Raw genomic sequence first — 22,533 nt, 5'->3', positions numbered from 1 at the left:
TGAGCCTGCACTCTAGAGCCCGCGAGCCACAACTACTGAGCCCACGTGCCACAACTACTGAAGCCTGCACGCCTAGAGCCCATGCTCTGCAGTAAGAAAAGCCACCACAATGAAAAGCCTGCACACTGCAATGAAGAGTAGCCCCGCTCACCGCAACTAGAGAAAGCCTGCGCGCAGCAACGAAGACCCAATGCAGCCCAAAAGAAATAAATTAAAAAAAAAAAAAAAAAAAAAAAAAAAGAATGCAAGCCAGGGAAGCCAAGAAGGACCCCCACTGTAAAACTCACCCCAATCTGCAGGAATCCCAGCTTACCTGAATATTGAGCTGCACCTTTTCCATCTCAACACCCAGGAATTTTGATCTGACATCGAAGATGCCCACATCTTCAGTAGATGAGATATCAAATGTAACATTTTTAAACCTAGTGAAGAAAGGACCATTCACACATGTGGAAATGCAAATATACGCTTAAAGCTGAAACAAATTAATGGACTCCTAAGTTACCATTCCTAGTGAACAGCCTGCTGGGAAAATTCTAAAGAAGTTACCCCAAATCTCCCACCATCAGTCCCCAGTTTGGCTCACTGGAAATAGGTTTGATGGCTCATGTTGACATCTGCAGCCCATGGAGCACTGAAGTAGATGCTTTGTTACAAGAGAAATGCAAAATATTGTCCTTGCTCTTAAAGAGCATAATATACAGTTGAAATTATATGAGATTCACAGAGCTATAAATGTTGACTTATACTGCTGACAGGCCAGTTGAGCATTTTAGATGATTAGTTTTACAGCAACTTCAAAGGGGAAGAAGCATTTTCTCTGAGTTGGTCTCAGTCAAGAGAAGGTTGGATGGGATAAATGGAAGAGAAGCCAGGCCGGAAGCCGGAGTTACAGAGGAGTACACACAGTGAGTCTGGCCTCCTCCAACGGAAAAGGGAGTGATGGAGCATAGGACTTAACGGTCCTTTCATTTTTTTAATTTTTTATTATTATTATTTTTTGCGGTACGCGGGCCTCTCACCATTGTGGCCTCTCCCGCTGCGGAGCACAGGCTCCGGACGCGCAGGCTCAGCGGCCATGACTCACGGGCCTAGCCGCTCCGCGGCATGTGGGATCTTCCCGGACCGGGGCACGAACCCGTGTCCCCTGCATCGGCAGGCGGACTCTCAACCACTGCGCCACCAGGGAAGCCCTTACGGTCCTTTTAAAATGGCGAACCCATTAGTGCCTGGTGTGGGGCTCGGAGGAGGGATTCTCCTCCACCTCAAATACACACCATAGTAGCACACTGCTGGAGTGGCTCTGACCCGGGCATCAGCACACAGTCCGTGGCTTTCAAATCAGAGAGGTACCATTTTGCAATTGTAAACAACTCTCATTGAGCAAGACCAAAAGGCAGCTTTTCTCTCTCACTGCTATGACGCAGTTCTTTTGGAGGGAGAGGCGAGGTTGGCAAATCCCAACACACTGGCTAAGCCACGGGACGCACAATCACTCGATCAGCACTTAGTCTGACCAGCAGCGCCAGATGCTCCCGGCCTGATGGGAAGACTGGAGATTACAATACGCGTGTTTTCTCCTGTCATCTGTAAGCAAGGGGAAGCCCTGACAGACCAAGTGAAGCCTTCTTCAAAGGCCACAGGAAACTGAAGTGGGAGTCAGATTTGATGGGCGGGATTAGAGGGCGCGTGTGCTTTGTGCAGATTTTGGGTGCCACTCACTGGTTTATCTGAAGATCGTCTACGCCCAGGAGGACACCCTTCTCATGCAGCTTTGCTGCGGTGTACCTCACCGGCTTCGCTCGCTTTGTCCCTTTGGGTTCTCCTTTTCCATCCAGTTTAATTGATCTCCGAGTATTTCTGACAAAATAAGAACAGACCATCCGTCGTGAAGATGGCAAACTCAGACGTTCCTGGCAGTGCAATAACCGGCACAGAGGGCACACCAATGTCCACACCTGGCCCCCACTATATGGAACCTGGGCAACTTTATATTGTGTGATAGTTGGCGACAACCTTCCCGGTACAGTGCAATCTCACTACTGAACTGTTTAAGGAAAAGCTATTTTCGCTGCAACTCAAGTTTAAATTACAGACTAATATGTTTCATAAAACTTGTGCTTTGCTGTCTCAGGCATATTGAACCATGTGGCTCGATTAAGTCATTTCACAAGCAGCTTAGGTGCCATAACATAAACTGCGTACACACTCCTAAAGAAAGGTATCACTAGGAGTGCTTTAATTTATTTAACAAATAGTACATGGCCATCCCTGTTCCAAGTGCTTTCTAAATACTGACTCACATTTACAAAATTAACCTTGCCATAGTGTTCTGAAATAAATTCCTTTCTTCTGTATCATTTCATTTAGGTCTCATAACAACACTTGTAAGGCTGGTACTCCCAATTCCCTATTAAAGATGAGAAAATTGAGGCTTCAGAGATCACTAGACTGGTTCAAGATCACACAATGTAAGAGAGAATCCCAATCTAGCTCACCTGACTGCAGAGGTTGTAAAATGCCTTGTCGTAGTTGCAATAAATACATAAAGAAAACCTCTGACAAGCTTATTTCTACTAAATATTAGCTTTACCAACTTTTTTCCTCCCAGGAATAGCATAAAAGTAATTTACAGGCTGCAAGCAAATGAATTAAAATTCAGAACTAGTGGGGCACAGATAAATGAGATTTAAATTTGGTTATATTCCTTCATCAAATCTCTGATTAAAGCAATTGATTTTTCCATATAGCACCATTTCCTAGTGTCAATTTTACTACAAGGGTTACATAAAAATACTGAATTATGTATTTAAATGGGTAATTAAAATTTGATTAGTATTGACCTTAGTCTAGTGATAAGAGTAATTATGAGCAAAGAATACTCATTAAAAGTAGCTATATTGTGAAAAAAAAATCTATGATATGTATGCTAATGGGTAATAGAGAACTGACAAATTTTGTCTTTTGTGTAAGTAATTTTTAAAAACCAGTAAATAATTTAAAATCATTAAGCTGTGCTGTGCAATAGCAAATATCTGGTGTTACCTAACATTTTCAAGTATATAAAAACTGTTTATTGTTAACATCCCCAAGCGTAGCTTTTTTTTTTTTAAATAATAGTGTTTAAAACACACCTTTGACTAAAAAAGAAGGAATAATGAAAGTGCTTCCTCAAGTGTTTAAAGCTACTTGTTTGAAACACAACAGGGTAAACTACTTTAATGCCAATGTTAATAGAGAAGTAACGTTTCTAAATTCACTCCTGACTTCTTAGCTCAACAGTGGCAAATCATAAAATTGAGATTCTAATTTTTGATTATATAATAAAGCAAAAGTTTGCTACCACACCCAACCCGACAGCCCAGGATTGTAAAAGAATGGCTACCCCATATAAATCATGACATTACAAAAGAATATATGATTTCAACTTACTTTCTTTTTAAGTTGTCTAAACAAGTCTTTATGTAGGTGTCATAATAATTAATTTGCTCTTCATAAAATGCTGCCTTCTTGTTAAGTGCATTCAGGGTCTGTTGAAGTTTTTCCAATTCAGCTTTTCGAAGCTGACGATGGATTCTCTGATTTCGAATATCCTAAAATAACAAGGAAAGGCCATGGTATGAGATTTAAGCAGGAGTTTGCTTTATGATATTGCCCATTTGGGACAAGAAGAATACCTAGTACTAAATCACTATTTGTGACTGTTGTAGTTTATTTTAGTCACCTCATTTTAAACCCTCAACACCAAAATGTTCCCTTTTTACTTTAGAACTGGGAGTGTCTGTATTTCATTTTAAGAGAGGTGCTAAGGTTGATGGAAAAGCAGAGAAGCAATTTTAGATTAATTGTATACGGAGAAATAGTGTTTTTAAAAGGGCACAAGGAAGACTTTAGCAGGAGAAAATTCCTTCAGAATATTTTGAACATTCTACTTTGAAGAATACTTTACCCTGAAAAGGGTTACATTTCATCATTACATTCATTTTCTTTTTTTTTGGCTGTTCCATGCGGCTTGTGGGAATCTCAGTTTCCCGACCAGGGATCAAACCTGGGCCCTCGGCAATGAAAGTGCAGAGTCCTAACCACTGGACTGCCAGGGAATCCCCGATTTTATAAATTAAAAAAACAATACACTTTTTAATCTGAAAAATATTTCTCAAGATTTGCAAGAACAACTGGGTCTCAAGACTGATTGAAAAAATTCAACATGGATAACTATTACTTGGATTTAAATAGAGTTCTTAGAACATAAAGTTGACCAAGCTGCTTACAGCTTACGAGAGATTTGTTATATTTAAACTTACAGACACACAATTCTTTTTTTCGTAATTCTAATTGGTAAATTTAAAAAATGTTTCATTTAAGAAAATGGTGCCTATTTAATATTATTTTTCCTTTGTGGACAGTTAAAAAACATTCCTCTAGGAATCCAAAGACAGACAAACACGTCCTTCTTAAGTAAAAATTCTTCATTACGTAGAATCTTTTGGGGGATGCTTTCATGATAGCTTTTTTCTTTTTCCAAGACAAAAGCATCAATTTCTCTACTACATATTCCCTGAGAGACATATTTTGCACCCCAGAGCTATAGAAAAAAAACGTTACTTCCCTTGAGTCACTCAGGCTGGGAGGAGGAATAAGCCTACTGCCAGAACTGACCATAACTTTCCATGGAAGAATGAAGCTGAGTGCATTTCCCTCCCAGAAGTTAAGAAAATTTATTTTTTTTCTGATCATGTAACTGTCCTTAACCTCCAGACCCATTTAAATTTGCATGTTTGGATAAAAAGAACGAAATTTTTTTTTTTAAACCCAAAATATATACTTCCTTATCTTTGGCAAACAGATCTAGCCTTTTCCTGTGATGTTTCCTTGCACTAATTTGATATCCTTTTCTCAGGAAGTTTCTCAACTGTCAAAATACGGGAGGAGAAAACAGAAACTAACTTTTAAGTCTGAACTGCATTCAGGCTAAACTGCTTAGAGGAAAATTCTCAGGGACACAGAGGTACCATCTCAGTGGCAGGTCCCATGGGCAACAGGGTTATATGACAACTAACAACTCAAGAGAGAACTCTCCTAAACGTGTCACTTTTAAAACTAGTAGGTATTGTTTAAAGCAATAGATGAAACTTGTCTATTACATTTCCTAAGCATTTACATCTGGTGTGTTTCAACTCTTCTAATGACTTGGGGGAGTTGTGATTATTCTCTATGAAAAGTCATTAACTTCTCTGAAACCTTAAAAAATCTGTAATATTGAGGAGGACAGGAACCATATGTATATAACTATGAATTCCTCATGTCACCTCAGAGTCCCAGCATGTGTGTGACCAATGATTAACACATGTCTGCTAAGCAAAGGAGAAAGAATACTCTTTCCAACAACCTTGGCAATCTCATTGAGAATGTCTTGGTATTTATTTTTGGATGACACATGTCCAGTCTGTTCCAATGTCCGAAGATTCCTCTGGATTTTCCTCTTCTTCTGCTCAAGGGGCAGCTGTGCATCTTCAACCATAGACTGGCTATGCTTCATGTCTTCGGGAGTCCTGGAATCTAAAACTGCACGGCTCACCATGTCTGCGGCATGATCTATCTCCTGGAAAGGGAATATCAAGATGTTGATTTATCTCTGATGCCCTAATCTCAGATTCAGAAGCTGTACAAGGCAAGTTAATATCAAAATGAAAGAGGTCCTCCAGCCAAGGTCCAGAGACAGAATTACAATACTTTCTTCATGGGTTTTGAAGTAGGTCTTTGGGAAGGAATTACTTTGTTTTTCTGAGAAACATAGCAGTGGTGGCAGGCCTACTTTGAGCAAAATTCTAAATAGCTACTTTATTGCTAAGATGACAAGTCACCTTAGTAATGGACATATTATCAGGGATAACTGGTATTTTATAATTCTCTGGATGGAAAGATATCAGTTTTGGGTAGGATAGTCCAGATGAGGAAACTAAAACTAGATAATCCATTAAAACGTGGCCATGAGAACCCTGAACTAAACTCTAACATCAGCCATATTTACAGAGATTCATAAGCTGTAAAGGTTTTGTTCTGGTAAGGGAATCATTCTCAAACTTCCGGCTCTGAAAAACCTGCAGGGTTTCTTTGAACCAAAGGAAATTAAGAGTATTCTAGCACAAAATAAGTTTCCAAATAAATGATAAGTAAATAAATGAATCAAGACAGTTTGGATAGTTTGTTTAAAAAACCAGTAATAACAAGAGACGGGTGATCTTCCCATGTCACAGTGCCAGACAACTGATTGACACTGTAGACAAAGTCTAAGAATATAAATGACAGATCAACTTTATGGACACAGTAACAGTAAACCAGGTCAGCAGTAAACAGTAACAGTAGCAGCCAATATTGTTGAGAACTTAATATGTATCAGATATTATTCTACCCACTTAACATGTTTTAACTGAGTTATTCCTGAATTGGGTACTATTATTATTATTATTCCCTTTTTGCAGTTGAGGAAATCAAGGCATAGAAATATTTCTAAGTGCCTAGAGTTACAGAGCTAGAAGTTACAGAGCTATACTTGATCTTGGAAGTCTGCACTCTTAGTGACTAAGCTACATTTGGGGAAACATAAAATATTCACACATTAACAAACATCAGATAACTTGACATTATATATATATATACTTTTATTAAAAACTGTGACAGAATGATTTCTTGGCAACCAATTAAATTAGAATGATTCAGGAAATTACATGTAGCCCAGCTAAGAGTAACTAAATAGATAATTTTATTAGCGTTTGTTTAGGGAGTGGCAATTATTGAAACTAAAGCAATATCATTGAAATCAATTCAGAACGAACTAAATAATGATGCATTTTCAAGGATGCTAATAAAAAGATTATTGCAAGATTGTTATTAAAGTTTAATAAACTTTAGTTATTTACACTAGGATAATGGTGCTCTGACCTAATGGACTCAAGACGTTTGCTTCCAAAGCATTTGGAAAACAGTTTTAATGTGTGGGACGTTTCTTCATTTCTTCAAGTTAGCAAAAAAATAAAATATGAAAGGTATTTTTCTATATCCTGTCAACCAGAACTATCTCTTAAGTGACTTATCTGCCCATCCACTGCAATGAATACAGTCTTCATTTTTAAGTAGTCTATTCTTCTTTTCCTTTGTTTCCTACACTCACTGCTCAAAGTTTACAATGAACATTCAGAGGCTTTGAAAGACCCAGAACTATCTTCCTAGTCCAGGACAAAATTATTAAGCATAAATTCAGTGCTGCATTTTTCTATTTCATTCCATTGATAGTCCATGGATTTTATATATAGCTGAACTCGGTTGAATTCCTTACTTCCAAACCGTGTCAGATACAGCTTCTCTGAGATAAACATTTGGCACGAAGATTTGTTAACAAAATCAACTCCTATCAAAGGTACTTATTATTTTACACTCTAAGGCCAATTACCTGTTTTGTACTTGCTGGTGTCTCTAAGATTTCTGACAGTGTGCTCCCTGGTTGGTTCCGGATCACATCAATGATCAGCTTTTTGGTCCTTACAAAATATAGAAAGGAGAGACAGGCTTTCAGACAGCAGTCCCGATGCACAAAAATCTGCTTCTCCCAAGGGAGTGAACAAGCACCAACAGAGATGAAGCCTCAAAGAGAATCCCTTAAAATAAAACCATCTCACAGAGCTTCCCGTCTGCTTTAAGGCTCCCCAAAGTTTGTGAATGCTTGATAATCAAAGTAAGGGTTTGGGGCTTCCCTGGTGGCGCAGTGGTTGGGAGTCCGCCTGCCGATGCAGGGGACACGGGTTCGTGCCCCGGTCCGGGAAGATCCCACATGCCGCGGAGCGGCTGGGCCCGTGAGCCATGGCCGCTGAGCCTGCGTGTCCGGAGCCTGTGCTCCGCAACAGGAGAGGCCACAACAGTGAGAGGCCCGCGCACCGCAAAATAAATAAATAAATAAATAAATAAAAGTCTGGGTTTTATATGCTTGATGTTGTCAGATTATAGTGTCAGTATCATGGGCACAAGTATGTCATAAGATTCCTTATCTAAGTACCTGTTCTTCTTTTTAGACTGAGACTACTTTTTGACGAGAAGGAAGGATAATATGGTCCGTTACTGTGGAGGGTGCAGGAAAGGTCCCCCTTTCCTAACTTTAGTAACATTTAAACTTCTGAGCCTGTTGAAAACATCATAAGCCTTTAGGAACCAGAGAAGCTGTTAGCTTTCCTGCTCTGAGAAGGTTATGAAACACTGTGAAGGCCAGTGGGAGGCCAAGTCCTGTGTGGGCTGTGGAGGCTTTGGCTGCTGGATGACACAGCAGCCAGGAGGATGGGTGTTTGGGAGCCTCAGGTCTGGTGGCGGGACGAACCCATCGGGTGGGAGAGAACTGAAGAGCTGCTCGGTAACAAGAGCTGGAAAACCCCTCTGTTAGTGCTAAAACCACCTATTTTTTCATACGTGTTCTTTAGGGTAATCAGCCAACCTTTACTAATTAAAGATCAGGTTACGGAACTATGTAAAAAGATTTTAACTTAAAAGGCAAATGGTCAAGTGTGCTCCCTTTTACATAAGTGGGAACATTATTGGACATCGCGTCCCTTCAAAAAATAAAAGGCGGGGGGAACATAAACAGAAGTTGCCTTAAATTACAAACAGGTCTAACCAACGTCTGAAGTTACACTCTCATTGCATTGAACCTCAGTTCTTTCCAAGGCATTACATGGTGTCATTGGATGATGAATTTCTTCCTCAACTACAGCAGAAAATGTTCACATGGCATGAAAATTGGAAAATGAAAATAAAACATAGTTCATGTTTTGAAGCACTGGGGCAACTGCTCCCAAAGGACAAGAGGAAACTTTCAAAGAGGACTCCAGATATATTATTTTTGCAAACAGGATAAAATCCAATAAACCATCTGTAGCCATTATTTTTCTCCTTTCTGATTTATTTCAAGTCTGTATGAGAAGAATGATCACAACCATTTCCTCTGGCCCATGACCCTTCACTGCTGGGGATTTACAGGCTGTCTGGGAATGCATACAGAAATGCTCCCCCAAGAGTCAGAGGTGGACACACAGCTCATTGCAGCCACGTGGGAGACGGCCCTGTTCCTGAGGCTGAGAGAGCCAAGTATCTATCGTTTCTGTCCCACACAACTCCATCCCCCAATCATCATTATAAACGCATTAAGCTGGAACAGTGAGTTAAAAATAAAAGCTCTGCGTGATTTTAACAAATGTAAATACAGTGACTGTCTCTTATTTGAACTAATATTCTAGGAATGACTGACGATATATGCTTCCAGGAAACTCCCAGCTCGACTCTTTAGAGACGCTATCTGATGACCCAAATGACCAAGGTCACTCAAGTATACCCTGCTAGGGACAAAGAATGTTTATTTGTTCAGGAGTGGCTGGAGGACAAACTGCTCACACAGCCTTTCTCTTGAAATTCTACTTTATGTCAGGCCTCCACTGGAACCCACTGCCAAAGTTCTACCCCAGATGTCTTACATGTAAATAACCATCCCAGTTTCATGACAGGGAATTCAGTACCTTGCCCTGTGGTATGCCTAATGATTAAGAACACTGGGTCAGACAGATCTAAGGTTGAATCAGGGTTCCTGTTGCTTACTAGGTGTGTGGACTTGTGCAAATTATAAAGTCCCTATAGGTGTTTTTTTTTTTTTTTCATTTATGTAATGGGAATCTCTCAGGACTGAATGAAAGATGCATGTAAAGCCTCTCCCTAGGGTCTGACATGTGGTCAGCACTCACATGGTCACTAAAGCTGTGCTGCCCAAGATGGCACCCACTGGTCAGCAGGTGGTCAGTGGGCACTTGAGACATGGCTGGTCCAAACTGAGATAAGCATTAAGCGCAAAACACACATCAGATTTGGAAGGCTCAGTATGAAAAAAGGAATGTACCATGTATCATTAACAATTTTTTTACACTGATTCCATATTGAAATGACAATATTTTGGATATAGTGGGGTAAATAAATGTATTAGAATTAATTTCACCTGTTTCTTTAAAAAATGTGGCTTCTACAAAATTTAAAAGTAACTGTGTGGCTGACATTAAATCTCTTTTGGCGAGCACAGCACTGGAACAGCCCGTTCTTAAATGGGAAGCCCACTCTGAAAGGCCTGCCTTCCAGTAGGGTCCACTCACTGGACCCAGTGAGTCACAGAACATCAGCACCGAGGGGGACCTTGGGCAACAGTCCAATCCCTGATTTTACAAATGAGTCAGCTAAGACCTAAGAGGGTCAATCGTTATAGAAGGTCACATCCTATTTTCTAGAGTTGCAGGAAACAAATTGAATTCCCCTTCCTCATCATCAGCCCCTCATCAACCTGCAGAGAGTGCCAGAATTGTAGCTCCGTCCCCTCTTCTCTTTTTTTCCAAGTGAAACCCCTCAGTTCCTGAAACCTCTTCACAATAGGAGTTAAAGAGAGTTTCCAGTCCTGCTCACATTTCAGTTTGCCAATGACTTTAAGACATGTCCCCTCCCCACCTTAATGCAAACACAATATTCTAGAGATGGTCTGACCAGCATAAATCAACCGGTTCAAGTTTTGGCCCCCTGGCTGTTCATATAATAGGTAAGACAGGCTGGTCAAACTCTGCCACCCTCCCTGAATTAGGAGAGTTAAGAAAAAAGAAATACACCAGGGAGTTTCTTCATCATAGCTCTGCTCAAATCCCATGGTCAATGAATGCAACCGCCTGGTGCTTGTAAAGTGGTGTGGTCCCTCAGGTTTGGCCATTGCACTCAGAGGGTGTCTGTTATCACATTCTGACCAGGACCATTCCTGAGCCTCCCCCTCTGCCATCTGCCTTACAGTGTGCCCAAGGTTGAAAAGGAATTGGTGTTTGTGGAAGCTAAAAAATATTTCCAATTGTTTAAAATTCTAATAACATGATTATACATTTTTATCACCAGAACTCGAATATCTCCTTACCCATTTACTGCTCATGTCAGCTTGGACTAAAAGCAAGAAAATCTTGCAGCTGGGATGATGGATGCCTAAACTGAGTTATGTGAGAGGAAACAAATTCTTAAGAGATGACAACTTAAGCACTCAGGCAGCTAAGTATGAATAAAAGCCATCTATAATGCCTTCTACTTACACACATACTTTCATAGAAAAGCAAGCTTAATAAAGGCCAAAAGGATCACATACTATAAGTTGAATCATAAGTTATAATGAGAGAGATTTTCTTTTCTTTTTTTTTTTAGTTTATTTATTATTTTTAGCTGCATTGGGTCTTTGTTGCTGCGCGCGGGCTTTCTCTCGTTGCAGCGAGCGGGGGCTACTCTTCTTTGCGGTGCATGGGCTTCTCATTGCAGTGGCTTCTCTTGCTGCAGAGCACAGGCTCTAGGCATGCGGGCTTCAGTAGTTGTGGCTCGTGGGCTCTAGAGCACAGGCTCAGTAGTTGTGGTGCACGGGCTTATTTGCTCCGCGGCATGTGGGATCTTCCTGGACCAGGGCTCAAACCCGTGTCCCCTGCATTGGCAGGTGGATTCTTTTTTTTTTTTTTTTCCTCCTCTATTAACTTTAATCACATTTTCAACAAGCAGTCAAGAATGAAGCTCTGACAGCAAGCCATAAATTTACACAAGCAAGCATTGTCACTTTTCTGCAGTAGCAACACTGATAACACAAGAGTTGAGTATTTTCTTTCTTGTGCCTTTCTTTACTGAAGAGCAATAAAAAAAAAAGACCTGAAAGATTTATACATACCTCAAATTCATTTGCCATAAATCTCTTGAAATTATTGTATTTAATTCTGTTTGGTTTATGGCAAATAAAAAATCAACTTAGTTCCCCAATTAGATTGGTAAATGCAGATTTTTAAAGATCACAGTGATGACAGAACTGGTACATGTTTCATCTTAATACACCTGCTTATGAGAACAGACATTAAACGCTAAAAAGGATTTACATTTAACATGGATCATTTGCCATGTGGGCAAATACTTCTGGTTTACTCAGAGCCAGAATCTTTATATGGTTCCAGAGGGACCCCTTGGCAGATTTTGCTGATTACTCATTAAACAGTTGAAACATGTATAGACATTATTTATCTTACAAAGCTTACCCACAGCAAAACACACGTAAAAATGAGGTAAATCTATGGGCAAGATTATGGTTCTTGGAAAGGTTAAAAGTCAACTCTATTTTTGGTAAGCTTTTCCTTGTGAGCACATTTTAAAAGCTGAAAATATGAAGTGCTGGAAGGCCACAAACTTAACAAGCATGTCTTGTCATCCAGTGAAACATGGCATTACGCTGCCACGCAAAATCTGCAACTTCTCTCAACAGGCCAATTCAGAGACCAGCGTGGCTCTCTTTGAAGAGCAGAGACAAAGTTTTGACTCTCTTCAATGTGGTCTCTGCTCCCAGGACAGTTGTTTCTCAGTACATTACTCATGGAATAACACTGTACACACTCCTCCAAGAGCCAGGGAGGCTCTGACAGGCAGCCACCATATTGGCCTTCTGAGCCACAATATTAAAGTAACATTAACCCTGCATAAGAATGAATTAAATTACTTTTCTAAGAAGTCTGTATTTACAGTTCTCTGAGATAATCAATGGAAACTAAGACCAACCCTCATTAACAAAGAGCATGTTTATACCATTTTCTTCCTACTTCTCCCCATTTAGAAATATAGGCAGATACAGGAACTTAAAACTGGGAAGATGTGGCATTCTTCTTCTAGGAAACAGCTAAGACTCCGGTAGCAGTTTCTTTTTCCTGCAGAAGAGTGACACTGAATACATTGCTAAACGTGAGGCAGAGGCTAAGCAGTTTGGTGGGAGCGGTTTCTGAGGGGAAGGCAATGTTTTCTCATCAGTTTGTCACGGCTATGGTTCAAGTTCTCCAAAGGCTGGAAATTTTGCCAGGCCCTTCTCCATCTCGGCGTATTGTTCTTTAAGCCTCTCCATGGCTTTTCTGTGCTCTTCGTCCACTTCAGCCTGTTTGCTGTGTTGTTCTTTCATGAAAACCTCCCACTGCATTATATGCTGTTTCTCACTAGCTATTAAATGGTCATTATGCATCTTTTTTCGCTCCTGTTCCCTTCCCTCTGTTGGAGCCTACTGACCGAGTCAGTAGCTGCTTGCAATCTCTGGAGAACTTGGTTTAAGTTGTCTTGCATTGTTTCCCTACACGTGGGAAGAGTATGTTCATTTGTTTCACGGATCATATTCTTCCAATTTTCAAGAACTCGCATTTCTCGAAGACCACGTTTTTCTTCAAATTCTTTCACAAAATAACGGGTTTCACCTTGGATAACTGGTCTGTGATCTAACAGCCTTGAATGAATTTCTCCAAGATCCTTGATAATGAGGTGGGCTGGCGAGCCCGCGGTCCCCAGCGAGTCCTTCTTCTGGCCGCCGCCGCCGCCGCCGCCGCCGTCCGTCCGGGGCGGCCTCACAAACCACGGGGATCTCCGACCCTCCGCCGCTCATCCCGGCCAGCTCCGCCCATCTGCGGCTGCGCTGCGCCTGCGCAAACCTACGCGGCCCGCTTTTGGCAGGTGGATTCTTAACCACTGTGCCATCGGGGAAGCCCGAGAGAGATTTTCAATTGTACAGTTCTTTATAATTTATAAGGTGTCACTGTGTGACTTCATTTACTCACCAGAGTCCTTCCTCCCTTTCCCATCACCTCCCCTCTTCTCCATTTGATGGATGAGGAAACAAATGGGGAAGTGATTTGCTCAGAGTCCAACGGCTAATGAGTGAGATTGCGGCTGTAATCCCAGGTCTCCCTAGGACTCCTCAACCAGGCTTTTTTGTTCGTTTGTCCTTTTAATACCACCATGCTTGGTAGTATTAGCAAAATGGCAATAGCCCAAACCGAAGCTCCCTATTCCATAAAGATATGGAAGGGTAACAGAAATAGAATGTTTCTTCTTATTCCACCATGTGCCTTCATGTCCCTTACTCTATGTCAGTCCTTCTCTGTGGCCTGGGAAGCAATGCCCCAGCATCAGGTATACAATAACTGCTCTGCTATCATTCTTATTGTTTATTCTATGATCCCTAAGAGTGCAAAGGACAGTGACCTTGCCCTCAAGTTGTAAAACCTTGTGATCAAGAGTGTAGACCCGGAAATATTTAAGACTGCCTGGATTTGAACCTATGCCCCACTTACTAGCTATACTACCAGGAAAGGGTTTTTGTCTGTTCTGTGCCTAGTTTCCTCTTACATAAAACCCAGGTTATAACCTCTACCTCTTGGAGTTGCTGAGAGTATTACATGACTCACAGATGTTGTTATGTTATACATTTTGTTATCTGTTATTATCTATATCCGTATCCATAGGACAGTCCCTGGTACATGGTAAGTACTGCATAGGTGTTTGGTATCATTATCATCTTCATCCTCATCTAATTATTAAGAATTATGAAACTAGCATGGAATTAAATTTATAAGCATAAGGATTAACAGTGCCTTATTCAGGGACCCTCATGAAGATGAATTACTCATCACTGGAAAGCTAGTGATTTTGTAATTAATAATAAGGGGGGCATTTTGAAAGTTAAAAACACAACCTGTTTAACAAGGAGGCAAAATAGTTTTTTGATAGAGAAAAGCCAGTTATTTTTATCCCCAACAGCTCTGCATTCCATGACTGTTTACTTCTTAGTAACTTCTGAAAGGCATTGTCTGATTTCAGTTAAATTTGGTTCTCTAATGAAGAGTCTCAAGAACTATATTTTATGTTTGAGTTAGGAATTTGGTTTATTAGCTTGGAAGAAAGTCATCCCCATAAGAGTTCTCGAATCAGTATTTCCAAGCGTCTATCAATGGAATATCAATGGCCTATGAATTTAAAGCATGTCAGTGCCCATCTACTTGCTTCCCATAATTTTAGAATTTAATTTCCACACCTCGGAGATAAAGACTCAGACTAGATGGTCTCCAAGCTCCTCGTCAATGACACAGTTTATAATTATCTGTTAGTATCAAGATTTTGAAATATATACTTAAGGTATAATGTATTTGGAAGTAAGGCTAGCCTAACATCATGGAGCGAACTCTACTGACTGTTTTGGGCAATACCCAAATTTCACTTTTAGGGAAGGCTACTTGGTCAGTCTTCATTTCAGGTTGTTATCCACGATGATCCACTGGGCTGCTTAGTGAAGGGCTCTGCTAACAGCAGGATCTCAAAGTATGCCCAGAGGAAGGCTTTCTAGACCCCAGAGGCCTATGAAAGCAGTAAATTATTGAATCTATTAAAACATTGGCCCAATAGCCTTTTTTATATAAATGGAAAAGTTGATCCTACAGTTCACATGGAATTGCAAGGAACCCCAAGTAGCAAAAAGAATCTTGAAAAAGAACAACTTGGAAGGCTCATACTTCCCAATTTCAAAACTTACTACAAAGCTACAGTGATAAATGCTGTGTGGTACTAGCATAAGGATAGGCATATAGATCAATGGAATAGAATTTAGAGTCTAGAAAACCATACATGTATGGTAGATTGGCTTTTGACAAGAGTGTCTAGACCATCTAATGGAGAAAGAATAGTCTCTTTAAGAAATGGTGGTGGAAAACTGGGCATCCACATGCAAAAGAATAACGTTGCACCCCGATCTACCACCATACACAAAAATTAGCTCAAAAGGGATCACAGACCTAAATATAAAAGCTGAAACTATAGAACACTTAGAAAAAAACACAGGAGTAATTCCTCATGATCTTGGATTGAGCAATGAATTCTTATATATGACACGAAAAGCACAAGAAACAACAACAAAAAATAGATAAACTGCATTTCATTAAGTTAAAAAACTTTTCTACAGAAAAGGATATTACCAAGAGAATAAAAAGACAGCCCTGAAATAATGCCATTTGCAGCAACATGGATACAACTAGAGATTATCATACTAAGTGACATAAGTCAGAAAGAGAAAGACCATATGATATCACTTATATTTGGAATCTAAAACATGACACAAATGAACCTATCTATGAAACAGAAACAGAATCACAGACATAGAGAACAGACTGGTAGTTGCCGGAGGGGGTGTTGGGGGGTGTTGGGGGAGGGATGCAGTGGGAGGTTGGGAGCAGATATAAGCTTTAATATATAGAATGGATAAACAACAAGGTCCTACTGTATAGCATAAAGAACTATATTCAATAGCCTATGATAGACCACAATGGAAAAAATATATTAAAAAGAAGAATGTATATATATAACTGAATTACTTTGCTGTACAGCAGTAATTAACACAACATTGTAAACCAACTATACTTCAATAATAAAAAGACAACCCATAGAAGGGGTGAAAATATTTGCAAATCACATATCTGATAGGGGTTTACTATCCAGAACATATAAAGACCTCTTACAACTCTGCAACAAAAAGACAAACAATCCAACTAAAAAATCGGCAAAAGACTTGAATAGACATTTCTACAAAGAAGATAGGCTGACAAGCACATGGAAACATTATTAATTATTAATCATTAGGGAAACATTATTAATCATTAGGGAAATGCAAATCAAAACCACAATGAGATACTACTTCATACCCACTAGGATGGCTATAACAACAAAATAAACAAAACAGAAAATAAATTTTGGTGAATTATGGAAAAATTGAAACTCTCATACTTTGTTGGTAGGAATATAAAATGGTGTAGCCACTGTGGAAAAAAGGTCTGGCAGTTCCTCAAAACAGAATTACCATATGACCCAGCAATTCCACTCCTAGGTGTATACCCAAAAGAACTGAAAACAGTATTCAAATAAAAAGATGTATATAAATGTTTACAGTAGTACTATTCACTACAGCCAAAAGGTAGCAACAACCCAAATGTCCATGATAAATGTGGTATGTCCATACAATGGAATGTTATTCAGCCAAAAATATGCTTAATAAGAGAAGCCAGACACAAAAGGCCACATATTGTATGATTCCATTATATGAAATTTCCAGAATAGGCAAGTTCATAGAGACAGAAAGCAGAAAAGATGCCCCAGGGTCATTGCGGAATGACTGCTTAATGGATACGGGGTTACTTTTGGGGTGATAACAATGTTCTGGAACTATAGATAGTTGTGATGCTTGCACAACATTCTGGATGTACTAAGTGCCACTGCATTGTATACTTTAAAAGGTTAGATTTGTAAATTTTATGTTGTGTGTATTTTACTACAAAATACAAGAGTAAGTAAATAAATAAATAAAACTACTGGCTGGCTCTACTTGGAATGGTGATTAAAGAAGTAGACAGTACTTTTTTCTAGCATACAGTGGGGGAGGGAGCCACACAAGGGCTAAGGCAAGTAGGACAATGCACCAGGCCTTCCTGGCTAAGATGCACTGCTGCCCAACACACCTGACTTTCATGGTTTTGCTTTTGAAATGTGGACTCCAAAAATTCACAGAACCATGGAGACTCAGATTCAGAAATAAGTATAAATATACATGATGTTCAGACTATTTTATATTTTAGACTACCCAAATCATGATCTCCATTCATTAATGCAGACATTTGAGTTGACTGCATTTAGAAAATGGTGTTCAAGTAACAGACAAAATTAATTATGAAAAAATTTCTTCCTCTTACTTCTAAAGGAGAAAGCTTATGAGATCACAGGATAAGTGGCCTAATTTAATTTGCATGGTGGAACCACAGGATCTGTATTTCCAGTTACCTTTGTAATTGGCACATGCTCAGAGGAACCCAGGGAGCAGCTTCCACAGTTTTCCCCCTTTTTTCTGTTGCCCTGTCCTGAGCTGTCTCTGCAAGTTCAATCTGACTTCATCATCAGTAGTTTAAAGGAACTGCCCTCAACTCTTATGAAGCCAAGTTTGTGTAGGAGTCCTGCAGCTTGTCCTGGGTCCCTCAGGTGAGCTGTGCTCTCCATCAGACTGCAGACCCCCGGAAGGCAGGGACCCTTAATGGCTTGCTCACCGCTGTGTCCTCAGCCTCAAGCCCAGTGCCATGGACACAGACTAGATACTCAAGTATTCGGCTATGTGAACAAACAGATCCTTAGAGAATATCGGAGCACAAAATAAATAAGCCTAGTAGAAGAAGCACATATGTACATATTGCAACATAGCACACTAAGTGTTTTTTTTTTTTTTTTTTTGCCATTTTCATGGGATTGAATATCTGGAAAAAAATCAACTAGAAATGAGTACTGTCCAAAGACATGTCAGTGGCAGAACAGAAAGCTCCTGTCGCGAATGAAAACAACCTCAGAATTCAGGGCCTGTACCTTGGAAGTCATGTGTGAAGTATTATTTAAATACTTATTTATTTCCTTTTCTCCCAATTTCCCATTTCCATTCTCCACCTCACCCCAACATACAACTGTTCTAATGTGCTAATATGAATCCTTTTGGTTATATTAGTTCTTAAAAACTGTATTGTTTGGTGAGCACCTGGCTTTGGTTTATGGTGTTTTGATTTATGGTGATGGATCATTCTTTCTTACCCTGTATGTAAAGGACTGATGTGGAATATCCATGAGGCCTTGATGGAAAAAGTACAGTATTAATTAAAAGTGTGAAAGCTTCGTTTGAAATCTTTGAGGACAAGAAATTGGGTATAAATAAAGTCAAAGTTGGTCAAGATATCCAGGCTTAGTTTAATAAGCAAGGTGTCTAATAAATCAGATAATAGCATTATGTCTTATCATGTGTGCCTTTTACATTAACATTTTATACCAGAAAATAAATTAGGTTCAAGGTATTTCCTTGACTATTCTTTTGACCACTGAAACAGATATTTCCTTTCAGCTACCTGAGGCCTTTCACCAGCTGAGTTAATCATTTCTTAAAGGAAAGGAATCAAATTACTACAAGGAAAACTAGAAAACAAGATAGGCTTTAAGAAAGTATCATGATATTTAGTTCCCTCTTAAATTACAAAGAGTCTACTATTCTTTAGTTAGATGTTTGATGGATAAACATAATGTATTTCAATATTTAGATATATTAAAATGGATTATTTGAGGAATTAGCCTTATTTGAATTTGCATGGTTTAAGATGCATAATTGGAGACATGTGCTTTTTAGGTCCCAAACTTACTTGATCATGAGGCTTTGGCCATCTATAGCTTCACCATCCCCTATGTCGTACTTGCTGGTCAGGAAAAGGGAAATCTCAGTCTTTGCAAGTTGATTTAGTGTGTTTACCTTGTCAGGGTCACTGGGGTCAACAGCTCCTTCCCCTGTAGAATAAAATATTGTTATTTTTCCAATTCACCGATTGTGACAGTGGCATCAACAATGTAAGATAAAGGTTCTGTAGGAAACATGGGCTCGGTAGTTGAACAGGAGATCATGGTCCTCAGAAGAAAACACATTCCAAAACACTTTAAAAAATCTCTGAATTAAACATTAAAATAGCATAGGACATCAATATCTGAAATTGGAAAAAAATTACTAAAAGAGAACTGTTAATAAAAGACACCATTGGAGAACATAGCAAGGAACGTCTAATAAATTTCGCTCTTTTTCTTTCTTTATGGTTGACAAATCCTTTTTGATGTATTTAGAGCTTCAAGAGTATCAAATGTTTGATAATCTAGCACACTAAGAATTACAGAATCCTTCATGTAGGAAGGGGCTAGTGTAGTTATCCTTTAAATAAACTTAAGTATTAAATTAAAAAGATTTTTTGATCTAGGAGAGGAAAACCAACCAACCATCCAACCAACCAATCAAATACAAACAAGAGGGAAGAAGCCCTTACCAAGAAAAGATTCCACATTAGGTACCTCTCCCAGCAATTCCAATAGTTCATTCAGTAAGTCATTTTTTTCAGGGGCAATCGCATCCTGGTGTTCCAACAGGAGCTTTATATAGAAAGCAACACACACACAAAAATAAAAGTCAGTTCTCAATGGCTACCATATTTACATAGTTCCCTTCCCAGTTTTTCATGATAACTTATTTCTGATATTGTTTGAACCTTAAATACAAGTCTGACATATATTAAAATTAGAGACTACAGAGAGACACAGCTTGCATTTTATCTTAGAGGCAAGTGCCCACTCTTCATCGAGAAACTAGTTTTGTGAAAGGTGTTCATAAACACTCTTTCAGCAAGATCTTGCAAGATCTGCCAAGAGGCAGCCTTCTTCCACCTAAACTCTGTGCTCCCTCCATGTTTATACAAAAGTCAAAAGTTGAGGGATAAATTAGGAGTCTGGGATTAACATACACACACTACTATATATAAAATAGATAACCAACAAGGACCTACTGTACAGCACAGGGAACTATACTCAATATTTTGTAATAACCTATAAGGGAAAAGAATCTGAAAGACTACATATATAGTAGTCTCATATATAGTAGTCTGAATCACTTTTCTGTATACCTGAAACTAACACAGCATTGTAAATCAATGACACATCAATAAAAAAGAGGAAAAAATAAGTCAAAGTTGGGGAGAGAGTCTAAAACAACACAGAAGTCTCTTGGCTAATATGGTAGCAAACTGTAAGGGCATTTCCTTATCTCTTCAGAGAAAAATTACTTGGTAATCAAACACTATATATTTTTTCAAATCAGCACTATTAGCTATTTCAATCTGTCTGGCATTGAAGATCTTTCATGGGTAGGGATGGCATAAATGCCCATATGATTCCTTGGCCTGAGACCTAGATGTACCAGCTGGTTCCTCCTTTCAGAATTCCAAAAATGGATTAAGGGGAGCACTGCTGGGTGTTTGCCAGGTCTTAGAGGAAACATAGTAACTCTGGGGGTACAGCTATGAAAACACAGCTGCTCTTGTTTTCATTTAAATTAAAACAATGTTTCCAAAGTGTGGGACTGGTATCCCTGGTGAAGGGAAATCTAATTTTAGTTGTTTTGAGTAACTATTTTACAAAACACTGAATCATATAATAAAATTAGTCTTTTCCATTTTTAATCTTTTTTCTCAACAGCTTGAGATACAATTAACACACCATCAAATCCACGCATTTAAAACCTATGATAACGATGGTTTTTAGTATATTCAAAGGCTTGTGTAACCATCACCACTATCTAATTTCAGAATATTTTCATCACCTTAAAAGAAACTGTGTAACCATTAGCTGTCACTCCCCAGTATTACCCCTTCCTCCTGGAAGCCATTAATGTACTTTCTGTCTCTATAGATTTAGCTGTTCTGGGTGCTTCACATGAGTGGACTCATACAATGTGTGTCCTTTTGTGACTGGTTTCTCTCACTGAGCATGATGGTTTCAAGGTTCATCCATGTTGTAGCATGCATTTGTTCCTCTTTATCCCCGAAAGAATTTTCCACTATATGGATATATCGTACTTCATTCATTCATCTTTTGATGGACATTTGTTTCCAGTTTTTGGCTATTATGAATATGCTGCTGTGAACATTCATGGACTAGTTTTTGCGTGCACATGTTTTCATTTCTCTTGAGCCCATACCTAGGAATTGCTTCATCACATAGTAACTCTGTTTAACATTTAGGAATTGCCAAACTGATTTCCTAAGTGGTTGGACCATTTTGCGTCTCCACCAGCAGTATATGAGAGTTTCAGACATTCTACATCCTTGCCAACATTTATTATTACCTGACTTTTTAATTCTAGCTATCCTAGTGGGCGTGAAGTTATCTCATTTTGGTTTTGATTTGCATTCCCTGATGACTAATAATGATGAGCATCTTTTCATGTGCTTATTGGCTATTGTATATTTTCCTTGGAGAAATCTCTATTCAGATCGCTTGCCCATTTAAAAATTTTATTTTTATGTTTTTATTTTTAATTGTAGTAAAATACACATCATAAAATCTACCATCTTAACCATTTTTAAGTGTATAGTTCAGTAGTGTTAAGTACATTAACATTATTGTGCAGCCAATCTATATAACTTTTCCATCTGGCAAAACTAAAACTCTGTATCCATTCTGCAACAACTCTTCATTCCACCATTGTACTTTCTTCTCTCTGAATCTGACTACTCTGGGTACCTCATATAAGTGGACTCATATAGTATTTGTCTCTCTGCATCTGGTTTATTTCACTTGGCATAAGATCCTCAAGGATCAGCCATGTTGTAGCATGTATCAGAATTTCCTTCCTGTTTAAGGCTGAATAATATTCCATTGTATGTCTGTACCACATTTTGTTTATCCACTCATCTGTTGAGGGACACTTGGTTATTTCCACCTTTTGGCTACTGTACAATGAGTGCTGCAATGAACAGGAGGGTACAAATATCTCTTTGACTCTGCTTTTTATTGAGTATATACCCAGAAGTGAATCTGTTTTTAATTTTTTTGAGAAACTATCATACTGTTTTCCATAGCAGCTGTACCATTTAACGTTCCCACTAATAGTATAAAAGGGTTCTAACTTCTCTGTATCTTTGCTAACACATTTTCTGGTTTTTGTTTTTATAGTAGCCGCCATAATGGGTGTAAGGTGGTATCTCGTGTTTTTATTTTTTTCTTTTTCCAAACCAAATGATAGATTTAGAGGCTGTCTCTATTATACAATGAGGC

General features: G+C 39.0%; 1 protein-coding gene and 1 pseudogene across 2 annotated transcripts in view; both read right to left on the bottom strand.

Moving 5' to 3' along the window:
* The window catches only part of IQGAP2 (IQ motif containing GTPase activating protein 2), a 306,248-nt gene that overhangs the window by 4,959 nt on the left and 278,756 nt on the right, over positions 1–22,533 (bottom strand). For both annotated transcript variants that reach the window (XM_007105494.4, XM_028492989.2), the window contains 7 exons: positions 19,752–19,854; positions 19,086–19,227; positions 7,451–7,538; positions 5,390–5,602; positions 3,433–3,593; positions 1,723–1,860; positions 314–422 (listed from right to left, as the gene is read on the bottom strand). In XM_007105494.4, coding sequence (XP_007105556.3) covers positions 314–422; positions 1,723–1,860; positions 3,433–3,593; positions 5,390–5,602; positions 7,451–7,538; positions 19,086–19,227; positions 19,752–19,854 — 954 coding nt within the window. The remainder of the gene's footprint in view (positions 1–313; positions 423–1,722; positions 1,861–3,432; positions 3,594–5,389; positions 5,603–7,450; positions 7,539–19,085; positions 19,228–19,751; positions 19,855–22,533) is intronic.
* On the bottom strand, positions 12,374–13,486 carry LOC112064201 (biogenesis of lysosome-related organelles complex 1 subunit 5-like; annotated as a pseudogene).

The sequence above is a fragment of the Physeter macrocephalus genome, chromosome 8 (genome assembly GCF_002837175.3).
Source record: "Physeter macrocephalus isolate SW-GA chromosome 8, ASM283717v5, whole genome shotgun sequence".
Classification (NCBI taxonomy): domain Eukaryota; kingdom Metazoa; phylum Chordata; class Mammalia; order Artiodactyla; family Physeteridae; genus Physeter; species Physeter macrocephalus.
The sequence above is the reverse complement of the archived record's forward strand: the minus strand, read 5'-3'. Positions and strand labels throughout refer to the sequence as shown.